We start from the raw sequence: 27,082 nt of genomic DNA, 5'->3' as shown, positions 1-27,082 counted from the left end.
GCAGGTAATGTTCACCTGACATTAGCCAAACCCAGACTCGTCCATCAATCTGCCAGATAGAGAGGTGTTTCGTCACTCTTTTCCAATGCTCTAGTCTAGTGGTGGCGTGAATTATACCACGCCATCCAACGCTTGGCATCGTGCTTGGTAATGTAAGGCTTTCATGCTGGGACCCTGGCCTTGACATCATCTTGCAGTTCATATATCCCATGAAACCAGTAAATATATATATAGAGAATATTAACCCGTACAGAGGTTGAAATTAAATGACCTTTCCATCGGTGGTATATGTAAAATGTATTTCCCAAAGTATACCTATGACGGAAAACTGCGACGTATGCCAGTGTACAGGCATAGAGTGGCATGTGACGGCAATAGGAACCCTTTGCAAAGAAAAAAAAAAACTACATACTAAAGCATTACAGGGTTTTCGTGTGTGTGTGTGTGTGTGTGTATAGGCAAGCACTTTTTTAAGGCGTCCGGCATATGGGCTGAAAAATCTCCTGGTGCATATGCCAAACGTATCCATAAGGCCCCAAAAATAACCTTTTGGAATATGCCGAATGCTCCATTTGCAGCAATTACAGCATTGCAGATCTTTGGCATTCTAGCTGTTAATTTGCTGAGGTGATCGGGAGAAATTTCACCCCATGCTTCCAGAAGCCCCTCCCACAAGTTGGATTGGCTTGATGGGCACTTCTTGCGTACCATACGGTCAAGCTGGTCCCACAACAGCTCTATGGGGTTGAGATCTGGTGACTGCCCTGGCCACTCCATTACAGATAGAATACCAGCTGCCTGCTTCTTCCCTAAATAGTTCTTGCATAATTTGGAGGTGTGCTTTGGGTCATTGTCCTGTTGTAGGATGAAATTGGCTCCAATCAAGAGATGTCCACAGGGTATGGCATGGCGTTGCAAAATGGAGTGATAGCCTTCCTTATTCAAAATCCCTTTTACCTTGTACAAATCTCCCACTTTACCAGCACCAAAGCAACCCCAGACCATCACATTACCTCCACCATGCTTGACAGATGGCGTCAGGCACTCTTGCAGCATCTTTTCAGTTGTTCTGCGTCTCACAAATGTTCTTCTGTGTGATCCAAACACCTCAAACTTCCATTCGTCTGTCCATAACACTTTTTTCCAATCTTCCTCTGTCCAATGTCTGTGTGCTTTTGCCCTTTTATTAGCCAGTCTCAGATATGGCTTTTTATTTGCCACTCTGCCCTGAAGGCCAGCATCCCGGAGTCGCCTCTTCACTGTAGACGTTGGCACTGGCGTTTTGCGGGTACTATTTAATGAAGCTGCCAGTTGAGGACCTGTGAGGCGTCTATTTCTCAAACTAGAGACTCTAATGTACTTGTCTTATTGCTCAGTTGTACAGCGGGGCCTCCCACTTCTCTTTCTACTCTGGTTAGAGCCTGTTTGTGCTGTCCTCTGAAGGGAGTAGTACACACCGTTGTAGGAAATCTTCAGTTTCTTGGCAATTTCTCGCATGGAATAGCCTTCCTTTCTAAGAACAAGAATAGACTGTCGAGTTTCACATGAAAGCTCTCTTTTTCTAGCCATTTGGAGAGTTTAATCGAACCCACAAATGTAATGCTCCAGATTCTCAACTAGCTCAAAGGAAGGTCAGTTTTATAGCTCCTCTAAACGGCAAAACTGTTTACAGCGGTGCTAACATAATTGCACAAGGGTTTTCAAGTGTTTTCTAATCATCCATTAGCATTCTAACACAGTTAGCAAACACAATGTACCATTAGAACACTGGAGTGATGGTTGCTGGAAATGGGCCTCTATACACCTATGTAGATATTGCATTAAAAACCAGACGTTTGCAGCTAGAATAGTCATTTAGCACATTAACAATGTATAGAGTATTTCTGATTAATTTTATGTTATCTTCATTGAAAAAAACTGTGCTTTTCTTTCAAAAATAAGGAAATTTCTAAGTGACCCTAAACTTTTCACCGGCAGCGTACGTACGTGTTTGTATATATATATATATATATATATATATATATAATTTCCCTATAAAGTGTAAAAAAAAAAAAAAAGTATGCCAATGCATTCGGCATATTCCAAAAGATTATTTTTGGGGCCTTATGGATATGTTTGGCATATGCACCAGGAGATTTTTCAGCCCATATGCCGGACGCCTTACAAGTGCTTGCCAGACCAAAAATATACGCACATTGTCTAAATAGTGCATAGTAAAAGGGGGGGGGGGGGGAAGTAACGTTCCTTTTAATTACTGCCAAGCACAAATCATCAAAGTCTCACAAAACAATCAGTCATCACTTTAATTAATAGGCATAAACCTATGGCAAAAATAAATGTTTAATATGGCGTTACACATAAGACACCGTACACGATTTACATTTTCTATAATGTTTTGGAGCATTCATCTCAAACCCTGTGCCAGGGCTAGTAGAATGTATAACTAAGTAACTATAGAGCAGATTCTTGGGGTTGTTGTTCAATTCCTTTACTGACAAGTAAACCGTTGTGGCAGCGAAGAGGTTAATCATAGATCTGCTATTCCCAGCACAATGACTTTAACAGATAAAAGCCTATCTTTTTATTGTCCCATAGTGCAGACACCAGCAACATTTCGGCTTCGTTCACATCTGCGTCGGGACTCCGTTCATGGGTTCCGTCTGAGCTTTCCTTCAGGGGAATCCATGAACGGAATCCAAACTGAAACAAACGGAAAGCATAGGTTTCCGTTTGCATCCAGAAAAAGAGATCAGCAGCGCGCCACAGTCCCAAAAACTCAAGGAAATCCTTTTATCAGAAAGAGTTTCCATCTGGTGCAGGCCGCGTCGAGTCGTAGCCAATCCGACTCCAATGAAATACGAAAAAAGAGAGACCGCATCACACGTTGTTTCAAAGTATTAAACAACTTTTATTTCGCCATAATAGATAGCGACATTTCGACCCCAGTGTGGGTCTTTCTCAAGCCTTGCCGTTTGCATCACCATTGATTTCAACGGTGACGGATCTGATGCAAATGGTTTCCGTTTGTCACCGTTGTGTAAGGGTTCTGTGGTTTTGACGGACTCCATACCGTAGTCGACTACGGTATTCATTCCTTCAAAACGACGGAACCCTTACACAACGGAGACAAACGGAAACCATTTGCACCAGATCCGTCACCATTGAAATCAATGGAGATGCAAACGGAAACCTCTGGTTTCCATTTGGATTCCGTTCATAGGTTCCCGTGATGGAAAGCTCAGACGGAACCCATGAACGGAGTCCCGACGCAGATGTGAACGAAGCCCAAGTGAGCCTTTTTTAAAGCTTACCTAGAGCCAAAACATTGCTGGTGTCTGTACTATGGGACAATAAAAAGATTAGCTTTTTTGGAGTGGTGACGTCATCGCTTCTTCCTGTCAATCCTTGAGTGGGCTGGAGCTGGCTCATAAAGACGATCTGTTGCATTCTTTCACCCCATTTAAAGTGACGGTAGTGCTGTTCCCATCCCTATTACTATAATTCAACAGATAAGTGATCAACATCTTTCTTACCTTGGTATTTTACCTTCCTGCATTACTTTTACAGCAGCGCACGTCTTCTTTCTCTCTTGTGTATCTGCACGGTCTTGTCATTTTACTTTGCCGTTATTCATTGTATCACCTTCCGTTTCCCATGTCTTCCCTTTTCACCCAGCCCAGCCTATTGCCTTCCCTATACGTGACCTTACAAACCTCTGTCCTGACTGTCATTCACTTTCTGTCTGTGTATTTCTGTAGTAAATGTGAATGCCCTGCACCCACTGTTACTTAATCATCTTCTCTCGCAGTATTTCCAATATAACTTGCCTCTCCTCTCTTTCTAGCTCGAACCGTCTCTCCCTCTCCCTGCGCTCCGCCTCCTGCCTCTCTCTCTCCAGGGCGGCACGCTCTCTCTGTAGCTGTAGTTCCTCACGCCGAAGTGCCAGCTCTTCTTCCCGCAGACGCTGCTCTGCTTCCGCTCTCCTCTCCAGGTGCTGCAGGATACGGGCATACGCACTGCAGCATCCCTCACATTCCTGCTTCCGCGGCAGTCTCTCTCCCATGTTGCTATCTTCTTGCTTGGACTCCATAACTGAAAGACAATTAAGTATTAGGTGAATAAAAATGTATGATTAATGTGACTTTCATGTTTTGCAATGCCGGTCCAAAATCGGTAGAGACAGAAGAAAATGTTTTGGATGTCTGCCGAGCGCCCCACAAAGAAATCTGGATGATTTCTTATCTATTTATGGGCTACGCGTTTCGGGAACGTACTGTTTTCTTCCTCAGGTCCACTCTAAATTTGTCGCAAATCACTTCAACTGCCTCTTTTACTTAGTCCGTAATGTTCAGTGTTGTGTGCCTTTACCACCATATTGAGGATCCTATTATTTGTATGAAAGGAAATTCACTATGCTCTTATAGGGCATAAAACAACCCCTTTATACACGCAGTTCACGTTCTCTTTATTGTTGCTCCATTGCAAAACAAAAAAATTAAGTTGGTAATAAGAAAAATTAAAAAAACGTACCTACGGCAGACTTCTGTCATCTCCCCTGCACTGCAATAGAAACTAGACGTCAATGATAAATAATGCCCTTCGAGCATGTTCACGCGGCGCTAAAAAAACAAAACGATGCGTAAACGTGTCAAATGCACTAGCGTTTCTTGTCAAGCGCTTTTTAAAATACAGGCGTTTTTTACATGTTTTTCACACATTTTGTGCGTGCTTTTTGCACGTTTTTTGGCGCATAATTAGGACTCCCACTGACTATGGGAACATTTGGCAGATTTTACGTGCCAAAGAATTGACCCAATGCTGGGGGTTTTTTCGCAACACGCTTTTTTTAAAAGCGTGTTGCATGTACTAACGGTGCACTTTCCTAATGATGTAAATGGTAAGCTTAATCAAGCGGTTTTTTTTAAAAACGTTTTTCGGCGCATAAAATGCCCCGAAAAACGCGTAAAGTACATGCCATGTGAACCTGACAACTGAAAAGTCATTCACCACAGGGTCTTCCCTTTTGACTTTCATCATAATAAGCATTTTGGTGTGTCCTGTAGCTGCTGACAGCTGCCATTTGTAAAATCACTCCCAAAATTGAGACAATGTTTGGTAATTTTGAAGACCCCTCTTCCTGGCTTATGGCAAAAAATAGGGAGGATGGGTTGAGTCTCCCTCCAACATTTACAGCAGCTGTGAGTCAGGCTGCTTTGCCTGATCCACCTTGATGTAATTCTGGGAAGTGCTCCCTCTGGTGGCCAACATAAGAAAACGTCAAATTATTATTTAATTTTTAATACTTCGTTCATCGGCTGATCGGCTTGTTTATGTGGCCAATAAAATGGTCGGTTGCCGGAAGCACATCATCCTGTCTAAACAGGGAGATGAGCTGCCAACATGATGGAATGTATGGGGACAAACGATTCTAGTAACCCTTGTTCGTTCCCATACATTACCAATCACAGATTTTTGTAAAAGGTGCAAACAAGCGCCGAATACCGCTAGTTTTCACGGCCCATATCGGGCCGTGTTAAAGGACCTTAAGTGTTTTGTTTCCACAGCGTAAAATAAGCATTACACAGTGCCCATTCATATTAGTGGTGTGATGGGTCCCCTTCATATCCTTCAAGACTGTTTTAACCTTGATTCATCCCATAATGAGGATCTAAATACTTTTTATCCCTATGTGTCTCCCAGAGACTCCTAGGATAATTCTTGCTTCTTGCTTTCGGTGTCTAAAAAGAGCCGTATCTTCTGAGACTGCTTTATATGGACTTGTTTAATGTAATATGTTATAGAGGTTGTTGTATATTACAGTATAAATGTCTGTTTTGCAGCTTGTAACCTCTGAACGGTCTCACCTCAGGGATGCAGCATCTGATACTATCATTCATTCGTTTAGGTTGGGAATACAATGGTGTTTACCCATCTGGTTATGGCCCTATTCACACGGCAGGGATAGTCGGCCTTGTGACGGCCGTCACACTGCCGCAGTAAAAACAATAGAACCCAAATGGGCTATTCACACGGCCAATTTTTTTTACGGCTGGTAAACCGGGACGTCAAAAGATGGAACATGCCCTATTTTGGGCTGTTCTCACAGCTGCACAACTCCCATAGAAGTCTATGGGGCTGTGTGAAACACAGCCAGCACTTGGATGTGATCCGAGTGACGGCCGTGCTTTCTGCCACTTGCTCTCTCCTCCTCACCGTGCCATTTTAGATAGCACCCCCATAGATGGCATCCCCCCCCTGTAGATAGCACCACTGTAGCTCCCTGACGGAGCACAATCCCTCTGGCCAGCGATTCCACTGCAGGAGTTGCCACTGATGTCACTGTCTATATATGGACATACAGTGGCTCCATCTAGGAGGAATTCCCAGCCAGAGGGATTCCGCCACTACAGGGAGCTACAGTGGCGCTATCTACAGGAGGGGTGCCATCTACGGGGGTTGCTACTTACAAGGGGGCTGTGTGGCACTACCTACAAGGGGGCTGTGTGCCACTACCTACAAGGGGGCTGTGTGGCACTACCTACAAGGGGGCTGTGTGGCACTATCTTCAAGGGGCACTGTGGAACTATCTACACAGAGCAATGTATGGCATTATCTACAGAGGGCTGTGTGTGGCATTAAATTCATCCGTTTTTAAAACAGACAGGGAAGAAACGGATGCAAAATGGGTCAAAATCGTCTGTTAAAAATGGAAACACGGCCCGGAACAAAAGTGGAACGGATGCAAAATGCCCACGCAAAACGGCACTTTTTATTAGCTGACATTCGGACTCTGTTGTGTGGATAGAGCCTAAGCAGACTTGCTGATATGGGATGTACATAGTCAGCATGTATTTGTAATGTCAGTAGTTCTGGTCCGACACATTGTGTAGGGTTGTGTATACTGCTTACATAATGCAGTTGTCTTTAGACCCCCTGCAGGTAGAGATGATGTATGCTCGGAGGTAAATTATTCAGCAAATGGTCCAGTGTATCAAAGTGAATTCCCCATTGTGACCTAGGTTGAGAAGCTTGTGGACCAGATGTGAAAATCGTCGATCAGCTCTCATTAAGGAGCTAAGATCACAAATGTATGGGCACAAACTATCATTAGTATGATCATTCATCCCCAAACATTTCCATCATGTTGGCAGCACATCTCTCGGCATACACAGGGAAATGTGCTGCTGACTAGCAACCATTTTACTGGCCACATAAATGATGAACAAGAATTTGCTCGTTTACAAAGGGCAATCGGAAATGTGTTCACAAAAAAGTTATGACTCTTAGACTATGGCAACACAAAAAGTAAATGATTCTTCATAAAAAGTATTTTATTCTGCAAACGCCATAAAACATTAAAAAAAAAAACATTAAAAAAAAAACCTATAAACTTATGGTATCGCCGTAATCGTATCGACCCGCAAAATAAAGTGAATGTCATATATAGCACATGTGAACGCTGTAGAAAAAAAAAATAGAATAAAAAACAATAGTAGAATTGCTGTTTTTTATTCACCAGAAGATTTTCCCACTAATGCCAATATCCTCTGGGCATCCTGGGGGACTACGGTGGCGGTCCCTGCCCTCATAAAAGAAAAAGCCCCAGGTGTAGCCTGTTGTGTTCTCGCACACCTTCTAAAGATTAACACCGTATCGGTTCTTTTGGAGGGGATAAATTGGTGAAACGATAGACAGCCATTGAAGTTCATAAGAGACTCGTCTACCGATAATTTTTGGCATGTGGTGTATAAATTTAAAAATGACTCTCTTAGGAGGGAGATCAGGGGTCTCAATTTGTTAAGGCGATCACTTCTTGGGGGGATTTTGGAATTAGCGGGAAAATGCATGAAACGCATTATAGTTTTATAAAGCGTTTGGACCATAATGGCTGCAAAAACAGTGGTGCTGACAATAGCGCTGGTAGCCCAGTAGGACCGGATGGAAGTTTTTGTTTTTTTTACTAACCCCACGTTTGGGGAATTTCACAAAAAAATTTTTATTTCTGAAATCGTTGTGGGGATCAATTCTCTGGCATAGCAAGACCTGGGATTTTCGGTCACAATTGCCTGACATAAATTTGTCTGCTGGACAATTAGTTCCAGGACCTGATCACCTATGAACAACTTTAAAAAATCATAGGTGGTAAAATTTGAGAAACTGAGTTTACGGGTAATCTAGGATCACAGGCGGATTTGTGGTGTGTTTTTCACAGTATAAGGCCTTATTCACATGACCGGGTCCGAGTGTCGGCTGATAAAAGCTGCAGTTTTGTGCCGTTTTTCCCGGCCGTTTTGCATCTGTTCCGGGCCGTGTTGCAGTTTTTAACGGCCGATTTTGACGCGTTTTGCATCCGTTTTTTTCCCTGTCCGTTTTAAAATCGGATGAATTTCATTTGTAAATTTTTTGCCACACACTGCCCTCTGTAGATAATGCCACATTGCCCTGTAGGTAGTGCCACACAGCCGCCCCCTGTAGGCAACGCCACACCGCCCCCCTTGTAGACAATGACACACAGCCCCCCTTGTAGGCAATGCCACACAGCCCCCCTTGTAGGCAATGCCACACAGCCCCCCTTGTAGGCAATACCACACAGCCCCCCTTGCAGGCAATGCCACAAGCCCCCCTTGCAGGCAATGCCACACAGCCCCCCTTGTAGGCAATGCCACACAGCCCCCCCTGTAGGCAATGCCACACAGCCCCCCTGTAGGTAATGCCACACAGCCCCCCTGTAGGTAATGCCACACAGCCTCCCTGTAGGTAATGCCACACAGCCTCCCTGTAGGTAATGCCACACAGCCTCCCTGTAGGTAATGCCACACAGCCCCCTGTAGGTAGTGCCACACAGACCCCTTGTACATAATCACTCCCCATAGATGGTACCTCCCCCCTACTTTCCTGTAGGGGACGGCTCCAGGAGTCCATATATAGACAGTGAAGGCAGGGACTTCTCCTGGATCGGAATCCCCAGCCACATCGCCGGGGATTCCGCTTCATAAGTCCCTGACGTCACTGTGTCCATATATGGGCAGTGAAGCCAGGGGCTTCTCCTGGAGCGGAATCCCCGGCCACATCGCCGGGGATTCTGCTTCAGAAGTCCCTGACGTCACTGTATCCATATATGGACACAGTGAAGTCAGGGACTTCTGCTGGAGTGGAATCCCTGGCCACAGCGTTGCCGAAGTTGTGGCCGGGGATTGGGGATTCCGCTCCTACAGGGTGCAAAAAAAAAACAATCCCTCCTCCTCACATGCACTTTGCACTGTGAGGAGAAGGAGAGAGAGTGAGCGACAGAAGACACGCCCGTCACTTGGAGCACATTCAAGAGATGGCCGGGTATTACCCGGCCCCATAGACTTCTATGGGGGCCGGGAGAACGGCCGAAAATAGGGTTTCCCGGGCCGTCAAAAAATCGGTCGTGTGAATAGCCTCATTAGGGGTCTATTGTTCCTACTGCAGCCGTTATACTAAGGTAGAAACTGTCCTCTCAAATTCACCAAAATTTGGGAAAGGTGGCTGCAGTCTCCTGCCACTGTCTGTTCCTCCCAAAGCAGAATATTTGACTAGCCCCCGAGCCCCTAATCTGATTTATACCACGGACGTGGCTCCTACTTGGCCCATATCCAGTTCACCCTTCTTTCATTCTATCTATACACTATACCCTATACAATTTCACTTTCTATGCTGTATAGATATTAGCCCTGATCTTCCGCTGAATGTTACCTGTCATATTTATGTTATATTATTAGACATTTGTACCTGTGGAAGCTGTTTGAGTTCCTAATTAACTCTTTATATTGTGCCTTAGGCCACGATCGGCTCTGTGCACTGGTTCATAAATACTTGGAGTGTATACTTACCAGATGCTCGCTTTATACCACTTTGTCTGCTATTATTTTCTATCACATTTCTTTGCTCAACTCTTTCATTGTCATAATTGATTGAACTTATGATTCCTCTGACGCATTGCTGTATTGAATCAATGTTTTCTTCTGTACTTAGGCCTCATTCACGGTATCAGATTCACGCGCGTAAAAAACGAGTGTGAATCTGGTCCGTGTGTGTTTTGCGATATGCATCAGTGTGCTTTGCGAGTGGATTGCGTTATTCATGCACTCACAAAGCACATCTTTTTTTTTAAAAATATATTTGCAATTGAATTGATGCGCAAATCACGCACCGCACACGCATGTGCATCCGTGTGCGGTGCGTGGTTTTCACGCACCCATTGACTTCAATGGATGCGTAGTGCATGTTAACGCACCAATATAGGACATTCAGTGAGTTTCACGCAACGGACTCTCTCTGTGTGAAAAATCACGCATGTGTGAATGGCCCCATTGAAGTCAATGGGTCCGTGTGCTGTGCGTTGTTTCAACGCACAGCGCACGGACGTGATTCACGATGTGTATTCAGAATCCTGACATTTTTTAATCTTTTCTGTGAGATTTCCAGCAAGGCAAACGTAATCTGTCATTTAAAACGAGATTACGTTTGCCTTGCTGGAATCTCACAGAAAAGATTCAGACGTGTCAGGATTCTGAATACACATCACGTCCAGGCTGGAGGTAATGTATATTCATTGTCAGGACACTTGATTAACGTTAATGTGTGTGTATGTGGCTGCACATCGTGTTCTAGTAAGAACATGATACTGCTGTGTAAATGAATGGAGAGGAGTGTATGATGCTGATTGGTCACTGATTGGTCAGCGTCATACACTCCCCTGTACAACGCCCACTTGGTCTAAAGTAAAAACACGCCCACTTGGGCATTAAGAAAGTAATTAGCATAAAGCTAAAAATCGCACAAAGTGGTAAAAATAGATCGTTTTTCTAAATAAAAAGCATTACTGTCACCTACATTATAGCGCCGATCTCCTTATGTAGGAGACAGGCCACTTATAATGTGGTGACAGAGTCTCTTTAAATGTAGTTTTTATTTTTTTACTGTGTTCACCCTGCTGGTTAAATAATGTTAAATTGTAAGGCTGGGTTCACACGACCTATTTTCAGGCGTAAACGAGGCGTATTATGCCTCGTTTTACGTCTGAAAATAGGGCTACAATACGTCGGCAAACATCTGCCCATTCATTTGAATGGGTTTGCCGACGTACTGTGCAGACGATCTGTCATTTACGCGTCGTCGTTTGACAGCTGTCAAACGACGACGTGTAAAAATACAGCCTCGTCAAAAGAAGTGCAGGACACTTCTTTGGACGTTTTTGGAGCTGTTTTCTCATAGACTCCAATGAAAACAGCTCCAAAAACGGACGTAAAAAACGCCGCGAAAAACGCGAGTTGCTCAAAAAAACGTCTGAAAATCAGGGGCTGTTTTCCCTTGAAACAGCTCTGTATTTTCAGACGTTTTTGGTCACTACGTGTGCACATACCCTAATAGTTCAGACTTTTACGGACACGAAGTAACAATTATGTTTTTGTTTGTTTTTTTGCATTGCTTTAAGCAGAAAATGGGAGTTATTTGAACTTTGAATATTTTTTTAATTTTTTTAATTAATCCCCCTATGGGACTTGAACCAGCGATGAATTGCTTGCATGATATACTACAATGCAAATGTATTGCTGAATATTGTGATTCTGATAGTCTCCTATTAAGCTTAATAGAAGTACAAAGATGGCAGACCTGGGGGCCCTTCATTAGGTGTCGGTATCTTCACAAATTAGTTGTCTGAGTAATAGAGGACAGGTCCTCCTGAGCAAAAGACTTCTTTATAGCCACTCTCCCCTCTGGGCAAGAGATACAAAAATGGGATTCCTAGACTGCACAAACCCTTTAGGGGGCTGCACGGCAACTTGTGGCTAAGCAACATAAGATCGCAATGTTGAGCTGCTAAAATCAAAACTAATGTTAGAGAAAGTGGTTGCACGGAAATTCAGCAGGTTTGGGGTAATGTCATTGGCAATTGTGAGGGTCCTGTGACTGTCGCTTAAAGTGGTATTCCCACTACTGTAATCCGGTCCTATGTTACAGATTTCTGTAAATAAACTAAGTCAGTTATTGAAAGTTATTAGCAAATGTGTAGCATTAATTTGTAAAAAGCCTCCCAAGTACCCTTCATCCTACCATTGTTTAGCGATTATTGCTGGTAGCGAAGTCCTCTAGAAACATTGTGGAGAGGTCATAAAGCACCTCGGCTGCCGGGTGCTTTACGCTGCAGTCATGTCTCCTCCAGGAGCGGAATCCCCAGCCAGAGCATTGCCGACGCTCTTGCCGGGGGGGATTCTGCTCCCAGAGGGAGCCCTTATCTAGGAGTGGAATGCCCCCAGAGCGTTGCCGATGCTCTGGGGGGAGATTACGCTGCTAGAGGGAGCCCCTGACGTCCCTGTCCATATATGGATAGTGATGTCATGGCCTCTTTAAAGACTGGAATCCCCGGCCAGATCTGACTGGGGGTTCCACTCCTGGAGAAGCCCCTGGCATCGCTATCCATATATGGACATTGACGTCAGGGGCTCCTCCTGAAGCTAAATCCCCGGCCATGGCATTGCTGATGCTCCGGTGATTTAGCTCCTGGAGGAAACCCTGGCGTCACTATCCATTCCTCTCCGGGAGAGGAATCCCTCGCCAGAGCGTAGGGGAGTGGGGATTCCACTCCGAGAGGGAGCCCCAATGACGCTATCTACAAGGGGGGGGGGGTGTCTGGCACTATCTACCAGGGGGGGTGTGACATTATCTGCAGAGGGCACTGCATATATGGGGGCACAAACTGGGGGACTAACTTCTTTATGGGGCACAAACTGACGTTTTCTGCCGTCTCACTGCCGCTGTGAGTTCCCCCGCAAAGGACTAGGGCCCACATAAACCTGGAGCCGGCCCAGACAGGGGAGGTTTTGTTGGACTACCTATTCTCATCTCTGCCTTCAAAAAGAAAACTGAGGCACTGACATGAGAAAAAGAAAAATGATCAGGTACAGGACTAAGGTGAACACACAGTAGGTTTGCTATGGGGTATGCATGAGCGTTGGGAAGTGTTTTTTTGTTTTTTTTAAGTGCCTGATTGTGGGAAAACCCCTTTTAAGGTGGGCTGTAGCCGTCACGGTTATGGGGCTAATGTTGCCAAACCCGTTATTTGTAAAGACCCTTCTCAAAACAGCAGATGTTGCTAAAGTGACACTCCCGCTTCCTTCTGAAATGACCCAGAAATGACAGGAGACAGGATGCTCTATTCTTTAAGATGGAGGTGGCCATAATTTTGTCTTGCTGCGATGTCCTAACAGGACACAGATCGAGGCAGCGCAGAGCGATCGTAGTTAATGCTACCATGACCATGTCCGAGCATGTGTATTCATTGAGCCCCCTCCATCCAGATAAAGATTAAAATGTGCCTCAGCACTAAAAACATTGAGCAGCCCTGGTGTAGCCAACCATGTATCATATATGCGAGATGTTGAGTATTTCCACAGCCATTGTGGGTCATTTTTATAGAAAGATGCATTTAAAAATAAAATAAAAAAAATCACCTAAAACATGACCATTTTGGATTTAAATTAAAGGTGGAGGAGACATCCATCATGCCACAACTTTACTGGCTAGAACAGCATCTGAAGACTATTTGAAGGGTTAAACTACCCCTATAACAGGGAAAGTATTCTCTGAAGACGTCCAGAGAGTCTCTCCCACCAGCCAAACCTTTAAAAGAAACCTGAAAACCCACTTCTTCCGAAAAGCTTCCAACCTGCGATAACCTGCTGCCGCTACTCTACCGGGTGAACGGCTTCTACCCTCATCTACGGTCTCCTTCCCTTGTAGATTGTAAGCCCTCGTGGGCAGCGCCCTCTCTCCTTCTGTGCCAGGCTGCTATTCATTATGCTCATGTTTATTGTACTTGTTTTTATTGTCTCATGTCGTGTAGTAAAACCCATTTTTCATTTGTACAGTGGCCTGGAATTAATGGCGCTATAAAATAAAGAATAATGATATGAATAATATAAATAAAATGTACTAACTCCTGTGTGACAGAGGAGAAGTGTTCACCTGCTCGAGTGTGAGTGATTGTCATGTGCCGTAGCATTTTCTTACTGGAAAACCACTATGATACTAAACACATGACTGAGTTTTAGGATAGGATGTACAGACCAGGTACGGAAGCCTCTTCGTGTGCTCTGCGCAGCGTCTCCTCAGTGATGGTGACCGACATGGCGTCTCTGATAGGGTCCCTTTGCCGTGGATCACAGCCGACTTCCCGTTTCTCAGACTCCAGTTCCAAAATTTTCTGCAGCAAATCCTCCTTCTCCATATACATCGCCTCTGTGCCACCCCTGCGTAGAGGGTTCCATATCAGGCAAAGAAGTTCATGGCTGTCCTATACAATGCAATAGTTATGCAGGGATGTAGCATGATGCAGGCAGAAGAGCATAATAGCATAGGATGAAGAAAACGGGGACAAATACACTCAGGACTGGGGTGTGAACAGAATTACAACAGCGAGACATCTCTTGCCCCTTTCAAAGTACAGGCAGTCATTATAGTAATAGTAGAGATGAGATTACAGACAGTGATGAAAGTACAAGCGGTGAGGGGAGTACCAGTGGTAATAGGTGTACCGGCGGTGATGGGAGTATCGGCAGTCATTATAGTAATAGTAGAGATGAGATTACAGACATTGATGAAAGTACAAGCGGTGAGGGGAGTACCAGTGGTAATAGGTGTACCGGCGGTGATGGGAGTGCCGGCAGTCATTATAGTAATAGTAGAGATGAGATTACAGACAGTGATGAAAGTACAAGCGGTGAGGGGAGTACCAGTGGTAATAGGTGTACCGGCGGTGATGGGAGTATCGGCAGTCATTATAGTAATAGTAGAGATGAGATTACAGACATTGATGAAAGTACAAGCGGTGAGGGGAGTACCAGTGGTAATAGGTGTACCGGCGGTGATGGGAGTGCCGGCAGTCATTATAGTAATAGTAGAGATGAGATTACAGACAGTGATGAAAGTACAAGCGGTGAGGGGAGTACCAGTGGTAATAGGTGTACCGGCGGTGATGGGAGTGCCGGCAGTCATTATAGTAATAGTAGAGATGAGATTACAGACAGTGATGAAAGTACAAGCGGTGAGGGGAGTACCAGTGGTAATAGGTGTACCGGCGGTGATGGGAGTATCGGCAGTCATTATAGTAATAGTAGAGATGAGATTACAGACAGTGATGAAAGTACAAGCGGTGAGGGGAGTACCAGTGGTAATAGGTATACCGGCGGTGATGGGCGTACAGGCGGTGATGGGAGTACCATTAGAGATGAAAGTTCCAATAGTGATGAAAGTACAGGCGCTAATGGGAGTACCGATAGTAATAAAAGTACAAGCTGTGAAAGGGGGTACTAATCGGGATAAAAGTACCATCAGTTATGGGAGTACCAGTAATGATGAGAGTACCGACAGTCATGGGAGTACCAGTAATGATGAGAGTACCGACAGTCATGGGAGTACCAGTAATGATGAGAGTACCGACAGTCATGGGAGTACCAGTGGCAATGAAAGTATAGGCAATGATAGCAGTACGAGTAGAGATGGGAGTACCAGGTACCAGTAGTGATGGGAGTACCGACAGTGATTGTAGTACAAGTAGTGATGAATCTACAGGCAATGATAGTACCAGTAGTGATGAAAGTACAGGTAGTGATGGAAACATAGGCAGCGATGGGAGTACAAGTAGAAATGGGAGTACATGCAGTGCAGGGAGTACCAGCATTGCTGAAACTACAGGCAATGATAGGAGTGCCAGTAGAGATGGGAGTATCGGCAGTGATGGGAGTACTAGTTGTGATGAAACATCAGGCAATGATAGAAGTAGCAGTAGTGATGAAAGTACAGGCGGTAATGAAACTACAGGAAGTGATAGATGTCCCAGTAGGGATGGGAGAACCAGTGGTGATGAAACTACAGACAATGGCAGGAGTACTAGTATAGATGGGAGTACCAGCAGTGATAGGAGTAGCAGTAGTGATGAAACTACAGGCAATGATAGGAGTACCAGTAGAGATGGGAATACCGGCAGTGATGGGTGTACTGGTTGTGATTGGAGCAAGGACAGTGATGGGAGTACCAGCAGTGATGGGAGAACCGTCAGTGATGGGAGAACCGTCAGTGATGGGAGAACCGTCAGTGTTGGGAGTACCAGTGGAGATGGGAGTACCAGCAGTAATGAAACTGCAATGATAGGAGTACTAGTAGAGATGGGAGTAAGGGCAGTAATGGAAGTACCGGCAGTGATGGGAGTAGCGCCAGTGATGGGAGCAACAGAAGTGATGGGAGTACCAGCAGTAATGAAACTACAGGCAATGATAGGAGTGATAATAGAGAAGGCAGTACCAGTGACGATGGTGCTACCGGCAGGGATGGAAGTACCAGTAGTGATGCAACTACAGGCAGTGATGGGAGTACTAGTAGAGCTGAGGGTACCGGCAGTGATGAGAGTACAGGCAGTGATGGGAGTACTAGTAGAGCTGAGGGTACCGGCAGTGATGAGAGTATCGGCAGTGATGGGAGTACTAGTAGAGCTGAGGGTACTGGAAGTGATGGGAGTACAGGCAGTGATGGGAGTACTAGTAGAGCTGAGGGTACCGGCAGTGATGGGAGTACAAGTAGAGCTGAGGGTACTGGCAGTGAAGGGAGTATCGGCAGTGATGGGAGTACCGGGCAGTGATGGGAGTACCGAGCAGTGATGGGGGTACCGGTCAGTGGTGGGGGTACCGGGCAGTGATGGGAGCATCGGCAGTGATGGGAGTAGCGGCAGTGATGGGAGTACTAGTAGAGCTGAGGGTACTGGCAGTGAAGGAAGTACCGGGCAGTGGTGGGAGTACCGGGCAGTGGTGGGAGTACCGGGCAGTGATGGGAGTACCGGGCAGTGGTGGGAGTACAGGGCAGTGGTGGGGGTACCGGGCAGTGGTGGGAGTACCGGGCAGTGGTGGGAGCATCGGCAGTGATGGGAGTAGCGGCAGTGATGGGAGTACTAGTAGAGCTGAGGGTACTGGCAGTGAAGGAAGTACCGGGCAGTGATGGGAGTACCGGGCAGTGGTGGGAGTACCGGGCAGTGATGGGAGTACCGGGCAGTGATGGGAGTACCGGGCAGTGGTGGGAGTACCGGGCAGTAGTGGGAGTACCGGGCAGTGATGGGAGTACCGGGCAGTGATGGGAGTACCGGGCAGTGGTGGGAGCATCGGCAGTGATGGGAGTAGCGGCAGTGATGGGAGTACTGGCAGTGATGGGAGTACTAGTTGTGATGAGAGTAGAGATAAGGAAGCAGCAGTGATGGATGGAGCAGGCACCAGAAGCTCTCACCTGCGCAGCATAGAGAAGTTCTGCCTCTTGTAGTAATCCAGCAGCAGCGCCGTCCTCTCTCTACACCTCCTGCCATCCACCTCGAAGCCCTCACTCTGCAGGGCGCTGGTCATTCTCTCGGCCACCGCCGCCCACACCTGGCCGAACTCCCGGAGCCAGAACGGGTTGTGGTGGATGACCTCCCGCAGCAGGAGGATGTCATGGTGCGCTGCAAAACGGATTTGCCGCTTCCGAGTGGAGCCGGGGGGAGAGTAAACCCCAAAATCTGCCCGCACTGGTGGAGAGAAAACGGGTGACACGTGTTATTACTGGAATGTGGTCATGTGATCATTGCTGTGCATCCTGCGGGGGTTATCCTCCAATCACCCGGGAGTAGAGGTTGTCACCCGTGTCTATGGCGGGCACTACCTCTCACCTGTGCCGCTCTGGATAGGTCCCTGCGACTCCATCCCTGTGACCCCGGCTCCCCCCTATGGCCGACACAGGAAGCAAATCCGCCTAAAAAATGGTAACGCCTACTGTGGGCCGCTAGAGGCGCTAAGGAGCACGGGCAGACACTTCTCAATATGTAGAAATAGGGATGGGAACAGCACCCCCTTCACTTTAACCACTTAGTGACCAGCCTATTTTAAAACTTAAAGGGGTTGTCCACTACTGGACAACTGATGACCTATCCACCGGATAGGTCATCAGTACATGTTCTGTGGGGGTCCGACACCCGGACCCCGCACCGTTATGCTACTGCCTCTGAGCACTGGACATCCATGCCGGAAGCAGTTGGCTCTGGCCACTGAATGCAGTTCGGCAGCACGGCCGCTATGCTGTGTACGGAGCCAACTGCTTCCGTCTCCGTACATGGCATAATGGACCATAACGTCCGGTGCCCGGAGATAGTCGGAGCGTCTTAACAGTGCGAGTCCGGGTGTCCGGCACCGATGATATAATGATGACCTATTTGGTGGATAGGTCATCAGTTGTTCTGTAGTGGACAACCCCTCTAATGACCAAGCAATTTTTTTAGTTTTTTCCATCGTCGCAACTTTTTTATTTTTCCGTCGACATAGCTGTATGAGGACTTTTTTTGTGTGCTGGATTAGATGTATTTTATAATGGCACCATTTAGGGGTACATATAATTTTTTTTTACTTTTTTTGGGGAATAGAAAAATTATCAGCAATTCCGCCATGGTTCTATGCGGTTTACACTTACGCCGTTCACCGTGCGGTGTAAATAACACGTTACCTTTATTCTATGGCTCGGTACGATTACGACGATACCACATGTGTAGAGGTTTTTTATGTTTTACAACTTTTGTACAATAAAAACTCATTGAACTAAAATGATTTGTTTTTCATCGTCGCGTTTCCAGAGCCGTCATTTTTTTATTTTTCCGTCAACGTAGTGATATGAGGGCTTGTTTTTTGCGCAACGAGACGTAGATTTAATTTCTGCTGTTTTGGGGTTCATGGGACTTATTAATTAACTCCTATTACTTTTTTGGGGGGCAATGGAAAAACATAGCCATTCCGCCATAGTTTTTTGTGTTTTTTTTTACGGTGTTCACCTTGCGGTTTAAATGACATATTATCTTTATTGTTTTGGTCATTACGGTCGCGGTGATACCACATATGTGTACTTTTATATATTTTTTACACTTTCACTAAATAAAACCACGTTTTAATGGAAAAAATAGTTTTATCTTTTTTTTACTGTAATTTTTATTAATAATTTTTATTTCACATTAATTACTTATTTTTTCAGCCCCACCAGGGGACTTCACTATGCGATCTTTTGATCGCTGCTATAATGCTTTGGTATACTTAGTATACCAAAGCATTATTGCCTGTCAGTGTAACACTGACGGGCAATCTATCAGGACGTGCCTCTGGCACGGCCTAATAGGCATATAGCCATGGCAGGCCTGTGGGCTTTTGTTAGGCCCCGGGCTGCCATGACAACCCATCAGAGACCCGCGATTGCATTTGTGGGATGCAGATGGGTGAGAGAGGGAGATCCCTCCCTTTGTAAACAAAAATTCCGCGGTCGCTATTGACATCAGCATTTAACGGGTTAATCGGAGCCCGACTGTCATCACCCGAACCCGTGCAGAACTTAGACTAGGCTGCTGTGAAAAGGCGGCGGTCTAGCTATAGGCCTCTTAGTGACCGCCGTGAAAAGGCGTATTGGTGGTCACTAAGGGGTTAAGGGTCAGTTCACGCGTTCAGATTTTCCGCAACGGAATTCATTGTGGAAAATCCGCAGCATAATACAGTAGCAGAAAAGTGGATGAGATTTGAACAAATGAATATCGATTTTCTGATTTTTGTTAAATAAACTGAAAAAAATACCAAGACAGCGCTTGGACCCCCACCGATCAAAACTTCTGACATTTCACTATGACTTGTCAAAAGTTTTTTACACTTTAAAGAGAGGTGTTAACATTTTTTATTTGATGTGTTACAGGATATGTACACCTTTTAAAAACTACTTTTTGAGATAAAGCTGCTTTGTATCCTATATACAGAGCAATTGTATCTAGCACTAAAACCTGTATCCGTCAGGTCCGCGGGACTGACGCGTTCAGTGACAGCGGGTCCTGCTTATCGAGCAGGATCGAGCTGTTATTGATCGCATCTAAGTTCGTATACTAGGGTTTTATATTTGAAAAAAATTATTAATAGGATTGTTTGATTTAAAGTTTTATTAAAAGTTCAAAGAAGAAACGCGTTGTTTAGGCGTCTCGCACGGGAAAAGAGGGTTGGGGGGTTGCATTGCGTGTAAGGGAGAAGGAGGGGGCCAATGTTATGTCAACAGCCCTGGGCCCATGGTATGCTTAATCCACCACTGATGGACCATATATCTAAGCCTACCATGTGGTAGGTCTAGATACAAGGCCCCAGCAGACAGTAATCTTATACTTACCCTCCTCTTCGGCTCCGGGCGCTGCAGAGGTCCTGACGTCCTCCAGAATCGCGACGTTGTGCGTGGCACACAGCGTCATGACCTCCGCTGAGCTCGGGAACAAGGAGGGTAAGTATACTGTTACTATAGTAACGGGCCGGTGTAGTTTGTTACATAGGCTCCAGTCACAACAGTAACTTTTAATAGACGTGGGGGGGGGGCAATGGTCACCCCTGGCTTCGGGGCCCGGTCGCAATTGCAAACGCTGCGACCCCTATAGCTACCAGAACTGCCAGAAAGACCCTTGCATTTGTGTGATGTTCTTCCCCATTGAATTTATGTGGTGCTTCAGTCAGTCCTATTAACATTTGTCCCATGGTAGTGGGGGCAAAGCCACGTACATGGACTCTATACGGCGGCACACAGTCCCTATGGTTCAGTATTACAGACGTGTAGGCGCTCTGTGTGGCACCTCTCAGACTCGCTGCATTCTCCCGTAGAAGCGATACTTCTTTTACTCAGAAACACATGTAAATATGGCCTGAATGATCATGGTACCTGAGGGCTTGTATATACAGATGTATGTGTGGTCCATATTTCAATCTGAACTTCTCTAGGCATAAACTAGATTAGATCTAAGGAGAATAAAATGACGAAAAAAAATTTCTTTAGCAAAATGACAAATACGGTTGTGTTAACAATCCCTACATAGTCACCCCTGTACTATGAGCTAAAGGGTTCTTCCGCAGGACAGGTGAGTCTTAACCGTGCTCTGCAAAGTCTCCACCAGAGGGCAGCAGGCAGTGGAGGGTGTGGGCTACTACAAACTCAGAGGCAAACACTGGAGTCATATGTGAACTGACAGGCGGAGGAGCAGGCTGGGCTCGCTGTCCTCCTCAGTCTGCTTTTTTTCATTGCTTTTCCTTCGCCAGCTACTCCACCGGTGCTTATTCCTCACTTTCTATTTGCGGCTCACACCCTGGACCTTATATACTTTCTACTTATGTCGCTGTTTATTTTTCTACAGTTTTAGTCTTTTCAGGGTCAAGGATGGGTGAAGCCCATGACTTATCCAGTGTCCCAACTGACGTTCTCCTCTTTAACACCTTCTCCCAGGTGCCTGAGGATGGTAATGCCCTGTCGTTGCTCCTGACCAGAACACAACTGTTCATGCAGAGCCTCTCCGCTGCCTCCTCGGGGTCCCCACACACCTCCTTCTATCTTTCCGACTGCATTAGTTGTCATGCTTTCAGGGGTAAAGACTCCAAAGACATAGGGGGCTACTTTACAGTCATATTTTATCCTCTCCGAGGGATGTTGGGGGCTACTACTTATCGGCAGAAAATCTGTAGGACGTTTCGGACGGAGGAATCAAGGGATAGAGAGCAAAACCTGAACCTAGCGAAGACCTGGGCACAGAACATATGCCAGCTGTCTGATGAGCAAGGTAAGACGTCATTATATAGGGCGTAAGCCATAAAGTTGTGTCAGGTATCAAGTTTTTCACGTGTACTTTTCTAGTTTACTCATCAGCGCCAGCAACACCCATGTAATTCAAGAGCCTACAAGTTTAAAATCTCTATCTGCCCATGCCAATGTATATTGGTCAGACCTAGTTTCTACTGTGAATGAGAGATATTCTTGTATGGGTTACATGGCTATTCACAATTATGATTGATGCTTTAATGTTGTAGTCCACACAAGAAAAATGAAGACTGGAATGTGATGGGTTAATCAAATTTCCCCATTGAGTAAAACATCCGGGGGCTTCTAGTACCCCAAATGAACGACTTGATACGTTTTTTAATACCTCTAAGTGACTTTGTGGGAACCAAAATAGGAATAGTGCGAAAGAGGTATAGGAGGTAATAATGACAAATGCGGCCAAACCACGATAAGTGCTAGTGAGACCAACTTTTAAGATCTGCAGCTATTTGTCTAAAGGGGGGGGGGGATTTTCGTCATATAGGGAGTCTATGGAAGGTGTTAGTTTGATACCTAGATATGTTAATCAGCGATTATCCCATTGAAAATCAAAGTTCAGTTGCGGGAGCTTGACGACATTGTTCGGGATGGTGGGATTCGTGGCTACCGATTTTAGAGTTGTTAACCCTAAGGCCAGAAAGTGAACCAAATTTGTCAAGGATATTAAAAAGATTCTGTAAAGAGGTGAGAGGTGCAGACACAAATAATAGGATATCATCCGCAAATACAGCACATTTATGTTCGACCCCTTCCACCTTCACTCCGCTGACATCAGGGTTATCTCTAATCAGATTAGCTAGTGGTTCAATAGCCAGTGCAAATAATGCTGGGGACAAGGGACACCCCTGGCGGGTTCCTCTCTGTATGTGAAGGGGTGGTAGACAAATAGCCCCTAGAGTAAATTTGCGCTGTGGGTTGACGGTACAATTCAGTGAGAATAAAAAGGAAGCTTGTTCCAAATCCCATCTTATTAAGGACAAAAAACAGGTATTCCCAGGATAGAGAATCAAAGGCCTTCTGGAGGTCAAGACTCAAGAGCATACATTGTCTTCCAGAAGTCCCATCCCAACCCGAGCAAACGGCGGAGATAATGTCCACAGCTCTTCTCATCTGGTCTACTGCTTGGCGAAGGGGAATAAAACCTGTTTGGTCCTTATGGATATAAGAAGGGAGGAAGGAGTTCAATCTGGTGGCCAGAATTTTAGTCATAATATCGAGGTCTACATCCAAAAGGGAAATTGGTCTATAATTAAACTGATCTGTATGAACCTTATGGGGTTTAGGTATAAGGTGGATGGATATATGCTAAATTTGAGATGGGTGGTAAGCTGTCACCATCTATATATGCGTTGAATAATGAAACTAAATGGGGCACCAGGATATCTCGAAACTTACGCCATAATACGTTATAATACACCGATGAGAAGCCATCAGGTCCTGGAGCTTTGTTAGCCCTCAGAGTTTTGGCATCAAGTATGTCTCTATCAGGTAGGGAAAGTTTTTTCGGTATAGCATTGTTTAATAATGTTTCGACTTTCCTAACATCGAATTTAGATGGTGCTAAATACATGGTGGTGTAGAAGTCGTGGAAGGCCTTAACATTTTAGTGGGATTTTGTGAGAGCGTTCCGTCAGTGAAACGCAATTTTGGGGGTTTTGGGTTGGATAGCCTGGGAGTAAGACGTCTAGCAAGTAAAGTGCTTGGTTTATCACCCTGAGAGAAAAACTTATGACTGGACCAGCCAAGACTTTTTTCTGCCCAACCAGGGATTGCATTTGAATTGACAGGACAGGTACTCAAATTTCTTTTCTTTAGAGGCCAAAGTCTCCCTAGCGCGTTTCTTATTGCGGGATGCTATCTGTATAATCTTACCCCGGATTACAGTTTTGTGTGCATCCCAATTAGAAAACTCAGAAGTGTCCTGGGATTTATTGAGTAGGAAATAAGTCTCCAACTCAGTACATATTTCTTTGATTATATCCGGGTCTGAGAGTAAAGTTTTTTTTAATCTCCAGGAGGAGATAGTAGATTTGCTACAAAAATCTGACAAACGGATGAAAGTCGGGTCATGGTCAGAACAGGAGGTATTCAAAATCCTAGTGTCTGTAACTTTAAGGATCATACTCGTGGAGAGTAGGATATGGTCTATGCGGGTATGTATATTATGGGCCGAAGAAAAAATGTATAATCCCTGGTCGTGGGATTAAACTCTCCCCAGGTATCTACCATGTCAATAGAATGAAAGAATCTCGCCACTTGTAAGCTAGTTAGGGTAGGTGGAATGTATCGTTTCTTAGAGATGTTCGATTTGTCCAGGGAACTGTCTAGTGCAATATTGGAATCTCCCGCCATGACGATCGGACCCTCAATTGACGGAAGTAGCCTGCACCACATGCAACGAAGAAATTGGGGCTGGTTAGAATTTGGTGTGTAGTAGGTAATGAAAATAATGGGGGAATCGTGAAGACTACCTGTGATCATGATGTATCTTCCCTCTGGGTCGCGGATCGTCTTATGGGGCGTGAAGGGAACAGACCGAGCCATCCATATTCCAACTCCCCTGTGCTTTGTAGATGCGCTAGCTCAAACCAATCCATGGACTGTTGCCAACATCTGCCTGCTCACGAGGTCAAATCTGAGGAAACTTCTAGAAAAAGGTATATACAAAAACACACCCCACAGAAAGGTGTGTGGGAAGGCACCAAGAGACAAAATAGGGGGAAAAGCAGAATATAGAAAAACAAGGAAACAGAATAAGGGAAAAGTAAGATAGAAAAAGGAGGAAAAAAGGGGGTTGTGAAGTGATCCCATGTGTCCCCCACGCTATTCGCTCTAAAGGGGGGCCCCATATTAGAAATGAATGCGCAGCTAATGGTGCAAAGTGAAAATTGAAATTTTTCCACTGATATGCGATTTTAATGCACAATATGTTGTGTCCAGTTTGTGCCACTAAAAAGAAAATACCTCATAAAATATTAATCAGGTTCTCCTGGGTATGGCAATCCTATTTATGTGGACGCAAACTGCTGTTTGGGCACAGTATAGGGCTCAGAAGGGAGGGAGCGCCATTTGACTTTTGGAGCACAGATTTAGCTTGGTAGTTGTTCTGTTTGGGGTTTTGCTGGTATTTCAGTTTATAATGTGGGGGTATATGTAAGCTGTGCGGAGTACATCAGGACATAATAAGAGGGTACAATAATGGGGTAAATAAATAATAATTCATAGATATGTGGCCAGTGTCGCACTGATAAATGGTGCACAATCTTATCCGCTTCTGGAACACTCTGCAAATTTTGCATCGCCGTATTCTGAGAGCTGAAACTTTATTTTTTTGCCAACTGAGCTGTGTGAGGGCTTATTTGTTGCGGGAAAATCTGTAGTTTTCATTGGTACAGTTTTGGGGTACCTGTGATTTTTTTTTAATCATTTTTATTCCGTTTTTTGGCAAGCAAGGTGACCAAATAACAGCAATTCAGTTTTTTTTTTTGTGTGTTCACCGTGTGCTGTGAATGAAATTTTTACTTTATTCTGCGTGTCGATATGACTACAGCGATACCATATGTATATCGTTTTTTTTTATGATTTGCAGCGTTTGCAGAATAAAATCACTTAATTTTTTAAATTTATTTTTTGTGTCACCATATTCTGAGACATAACTTTTTTTTATTTTTTTGTAGCTAAGGCTGTAGAGAGCTTGTTATTTGTGGGATGGGTTGTAGTTTTTATTGGTACTATTTTGGGGTGCTTGTGACTTTTTGATGACTTTTTATTCTTTATTTCGGTGACCAAAAAATAGCGATTCTGACATTGTTTTTTTTTTTATTTTTGCGGTGTTCACCGTGTGGAAAAAATAATATTATAGTTTTATAATTTGGGTCGTTACGAACGCAGTGATACCAAATATGTGTACTTTTTTAACATTTTCATTTTTACCCTCCCCTTTTTATATTATTTGCGAGGAGACCCTCTATAATTTGTTCTCCTGGATGCAGTTTTATCATGTTGCATGTCTCTGAGTGAATTCAGTATCATTGTATTTACTGTAATATTAAATAATGCTAAGTTATGTTTGACCTGTACTAGTGTGTGTCATATGTTGTGTGACACTGCCACAAATGCTTTGTTTACACACCAGTGAATCAATGTCCTGCTTCCAGATCTTTGCCCTGTGTACAGGTAACACACAACAGGTGTAACCCAGATCGTGAGGATAACAGACAGGTGTGACGGGTTGGAGCACGTTTCAAGCACGAGGAACATTTCCATTGTACAGGCTTATGCTTTAGGCCAGGATCACACACACACACAGTTCTGATGCAGTTTTTGCCTCCGTTTTTTTTTTAGCCAAACACCGATGTGGACACAAAATAAAGGAGGTGCATCAGTCTTTTATTTATACCAATTCTTATTTTTGTATCCACTTCTGGCTTTGGCTAAAAAAAAATCAGATCCAAAAACAGCTTAAAAGGGGTGCTTTTATGCGCCCATATTACAGATACAACAGTCGGACCTCCCACGGCTCATCAGAACCGGAGTTAGAGGACCATTACATAAATATGTCAATACATCCTTAAAAGGGGTAATGAGGGGACCAAAAAATATTATCAGTGTACTCACTGCAGTATGTGAGTACACTCGCTAACATACATTCCGGTCCCCCGTCACGCTGATTCTGAGATTTTCCTTGATTTTTTTTTATAGCGCTGCTGGGGGACCGGAAGTCTAGTTGCACAGCCTTATTTGATGACATTACGACTCTTCATCTGGTGACCTGCCCCGCTATACTCTATGTACTCGCTTTGTTACTGCTTGTACATTTGTATATATTTCTTGCCAGAAACCGAAAAGATTTTCCTATGTTCTACTCCTCTATGGGATCCACTCTTATTGTTGGCCTAACATATATGTAAAAAGGACCAATAATGCGCTCATGTGAATGCACCTTTAGCGCTCAGGCACATAGAGGTGTGAAATTCTCTCCTAGGAGCAATCTCTGTAATATGGCATGCAATGCTGGAGGTACAGTATGGGTCCATAAAATTCTATGGGCACCGTATTACGTATCCATGAAACACGGATCTGTTATACGGTCGTGTGCATGAGGCCTTCGTAACATGTCTCCATGCTCTTTACACTATAGGGAACCTGCCATCAGCATTTCACCTATCGAACTCTCCTCACCCCTCGCTGGCTGCTGCTGTCAAAAGTTCATTGCCGTTATCCCCTCCCCTAATTGCCTCCTCCTCCGACTCTAAATAACGGTCAGCAAACATTTTGCACCTTTTATGGTAATAATCCGTCAGTCTCATCTGTTCCTCTTGTTATGCCAGCCCACTGCCAAAAACAGGCCCGACCTAAATGCCGAAATCTCATCTGTATCTCTGCATGTTCCAGTCATGTA

General features: G+C 44.8%; 2 protein-coding genes across 4 annotated transcripts in view; one reads left to right on the top strand and one right to left on the bottom strand.

Moving 5' to 3' along the window:
• Positions 1–3,070: 3,070 nt before the first annotated feature.
• Positions 3,071–17,797, bottom strand: LOC142665407 (uncharacterized). 2 transcript variants are annotated; one of them, XM_075845083.1, is made up of 4 exons: positions 17,711–17,797; positions 17,296–17,569; positions 14,095–14,315; positions 3,071–4,092 (listed from the first exon to the last, which is right to left on the bottom strand). In XM_075845083.1, the coding sequence occupies exons 1-4, from the start codon at positions 17,742–17,744 to the stop codon at positions 3,785–3,787; spliced, it is 837 nt and encodes a 278-aa protein (XP_075701198.1). In that variant the 5' UTR covers positions 17,745–17,797; the 3' UTR covers positions 3,071–3,784. The 2 variants fall into 2 exon arrangements, with proteins under 2 accessions (XP_075701198.1, XP_075701199.1); XM_075845084.1 differs by having other exon boundaries at positions 3,073–4,092; positions 14,095–14,276.
• SPHK1 (sphingosine kinase 1) overlaps positions 17,673–27,082 on the top strand; it is a 46,502-nt gene continuing 37,092 nt past the window's right edge. Inside the window, exon 1 of one of the 2 annotated variants that reach the window (XM_075845082.1) lies at positions 17,673–17,803. Coding sequence is in view for 1 of the 2 variants with exons in the window: in XM_075845080.1 (XP_075701195.1) it covers positions 21,247–21,643 (397 nt within the window). In the remaining variant the exon portion in view is untranslated. Of the gene's footprint in view, positions 17,804–21,045; positions 21,644–27,082 lie in introns of those variants that run through there. The other variant, XM_075845080.1, reaches the window with a different exon arrangement.

Source organism: Rhinoderma darwinii, chromosome 13 (genome assembly GCF_050947455.1).
Source record: "Rhinoderma darwinii isolate aRhiDar2 chromosome 13, aRhiDar2.hap1, whole genome shotgun sequence".
Classification (NCBI taxonomy): domain Eukaryota; kingdom Metazoa; phylum Chordata; class Amphibia; order Anura; family Rhinodermatidae; genus Rhinoderma; species Rhinoderma darwinii.
Note: the sequence above shows the minus strand (reverse complement) of the source record. Positions and strands in the feature narration are given on the sequence as shown.

What these genes read in the sequence shown, in the direction of transcription:
- LOC142665407 (XM_075845083.1), bottom strand. Translation starts at nt 17,744, where the DNA reads ATGGAGTCGCAGGGACCTATCCAGAGCGGCACAG. An exon ending in ACCTATCCAGAGCGGCACAG is followed by an intron (nt 17,570 to 17,710) that starts GTGAGAGGTAGT and finishes TCTCTCCACCAG; the next exon opens with TGCGGGCAGATTTTGGGGTT. An exon ending in CGAAGAGGCTTCCGTACCTG is followed by an intron (nt 4,093 to 14,094) that starts GTCTGTACATCC and finishes ATTGTCTTTCAG; the next exon opens with TTATGGAGTCCAAGCAAGAA.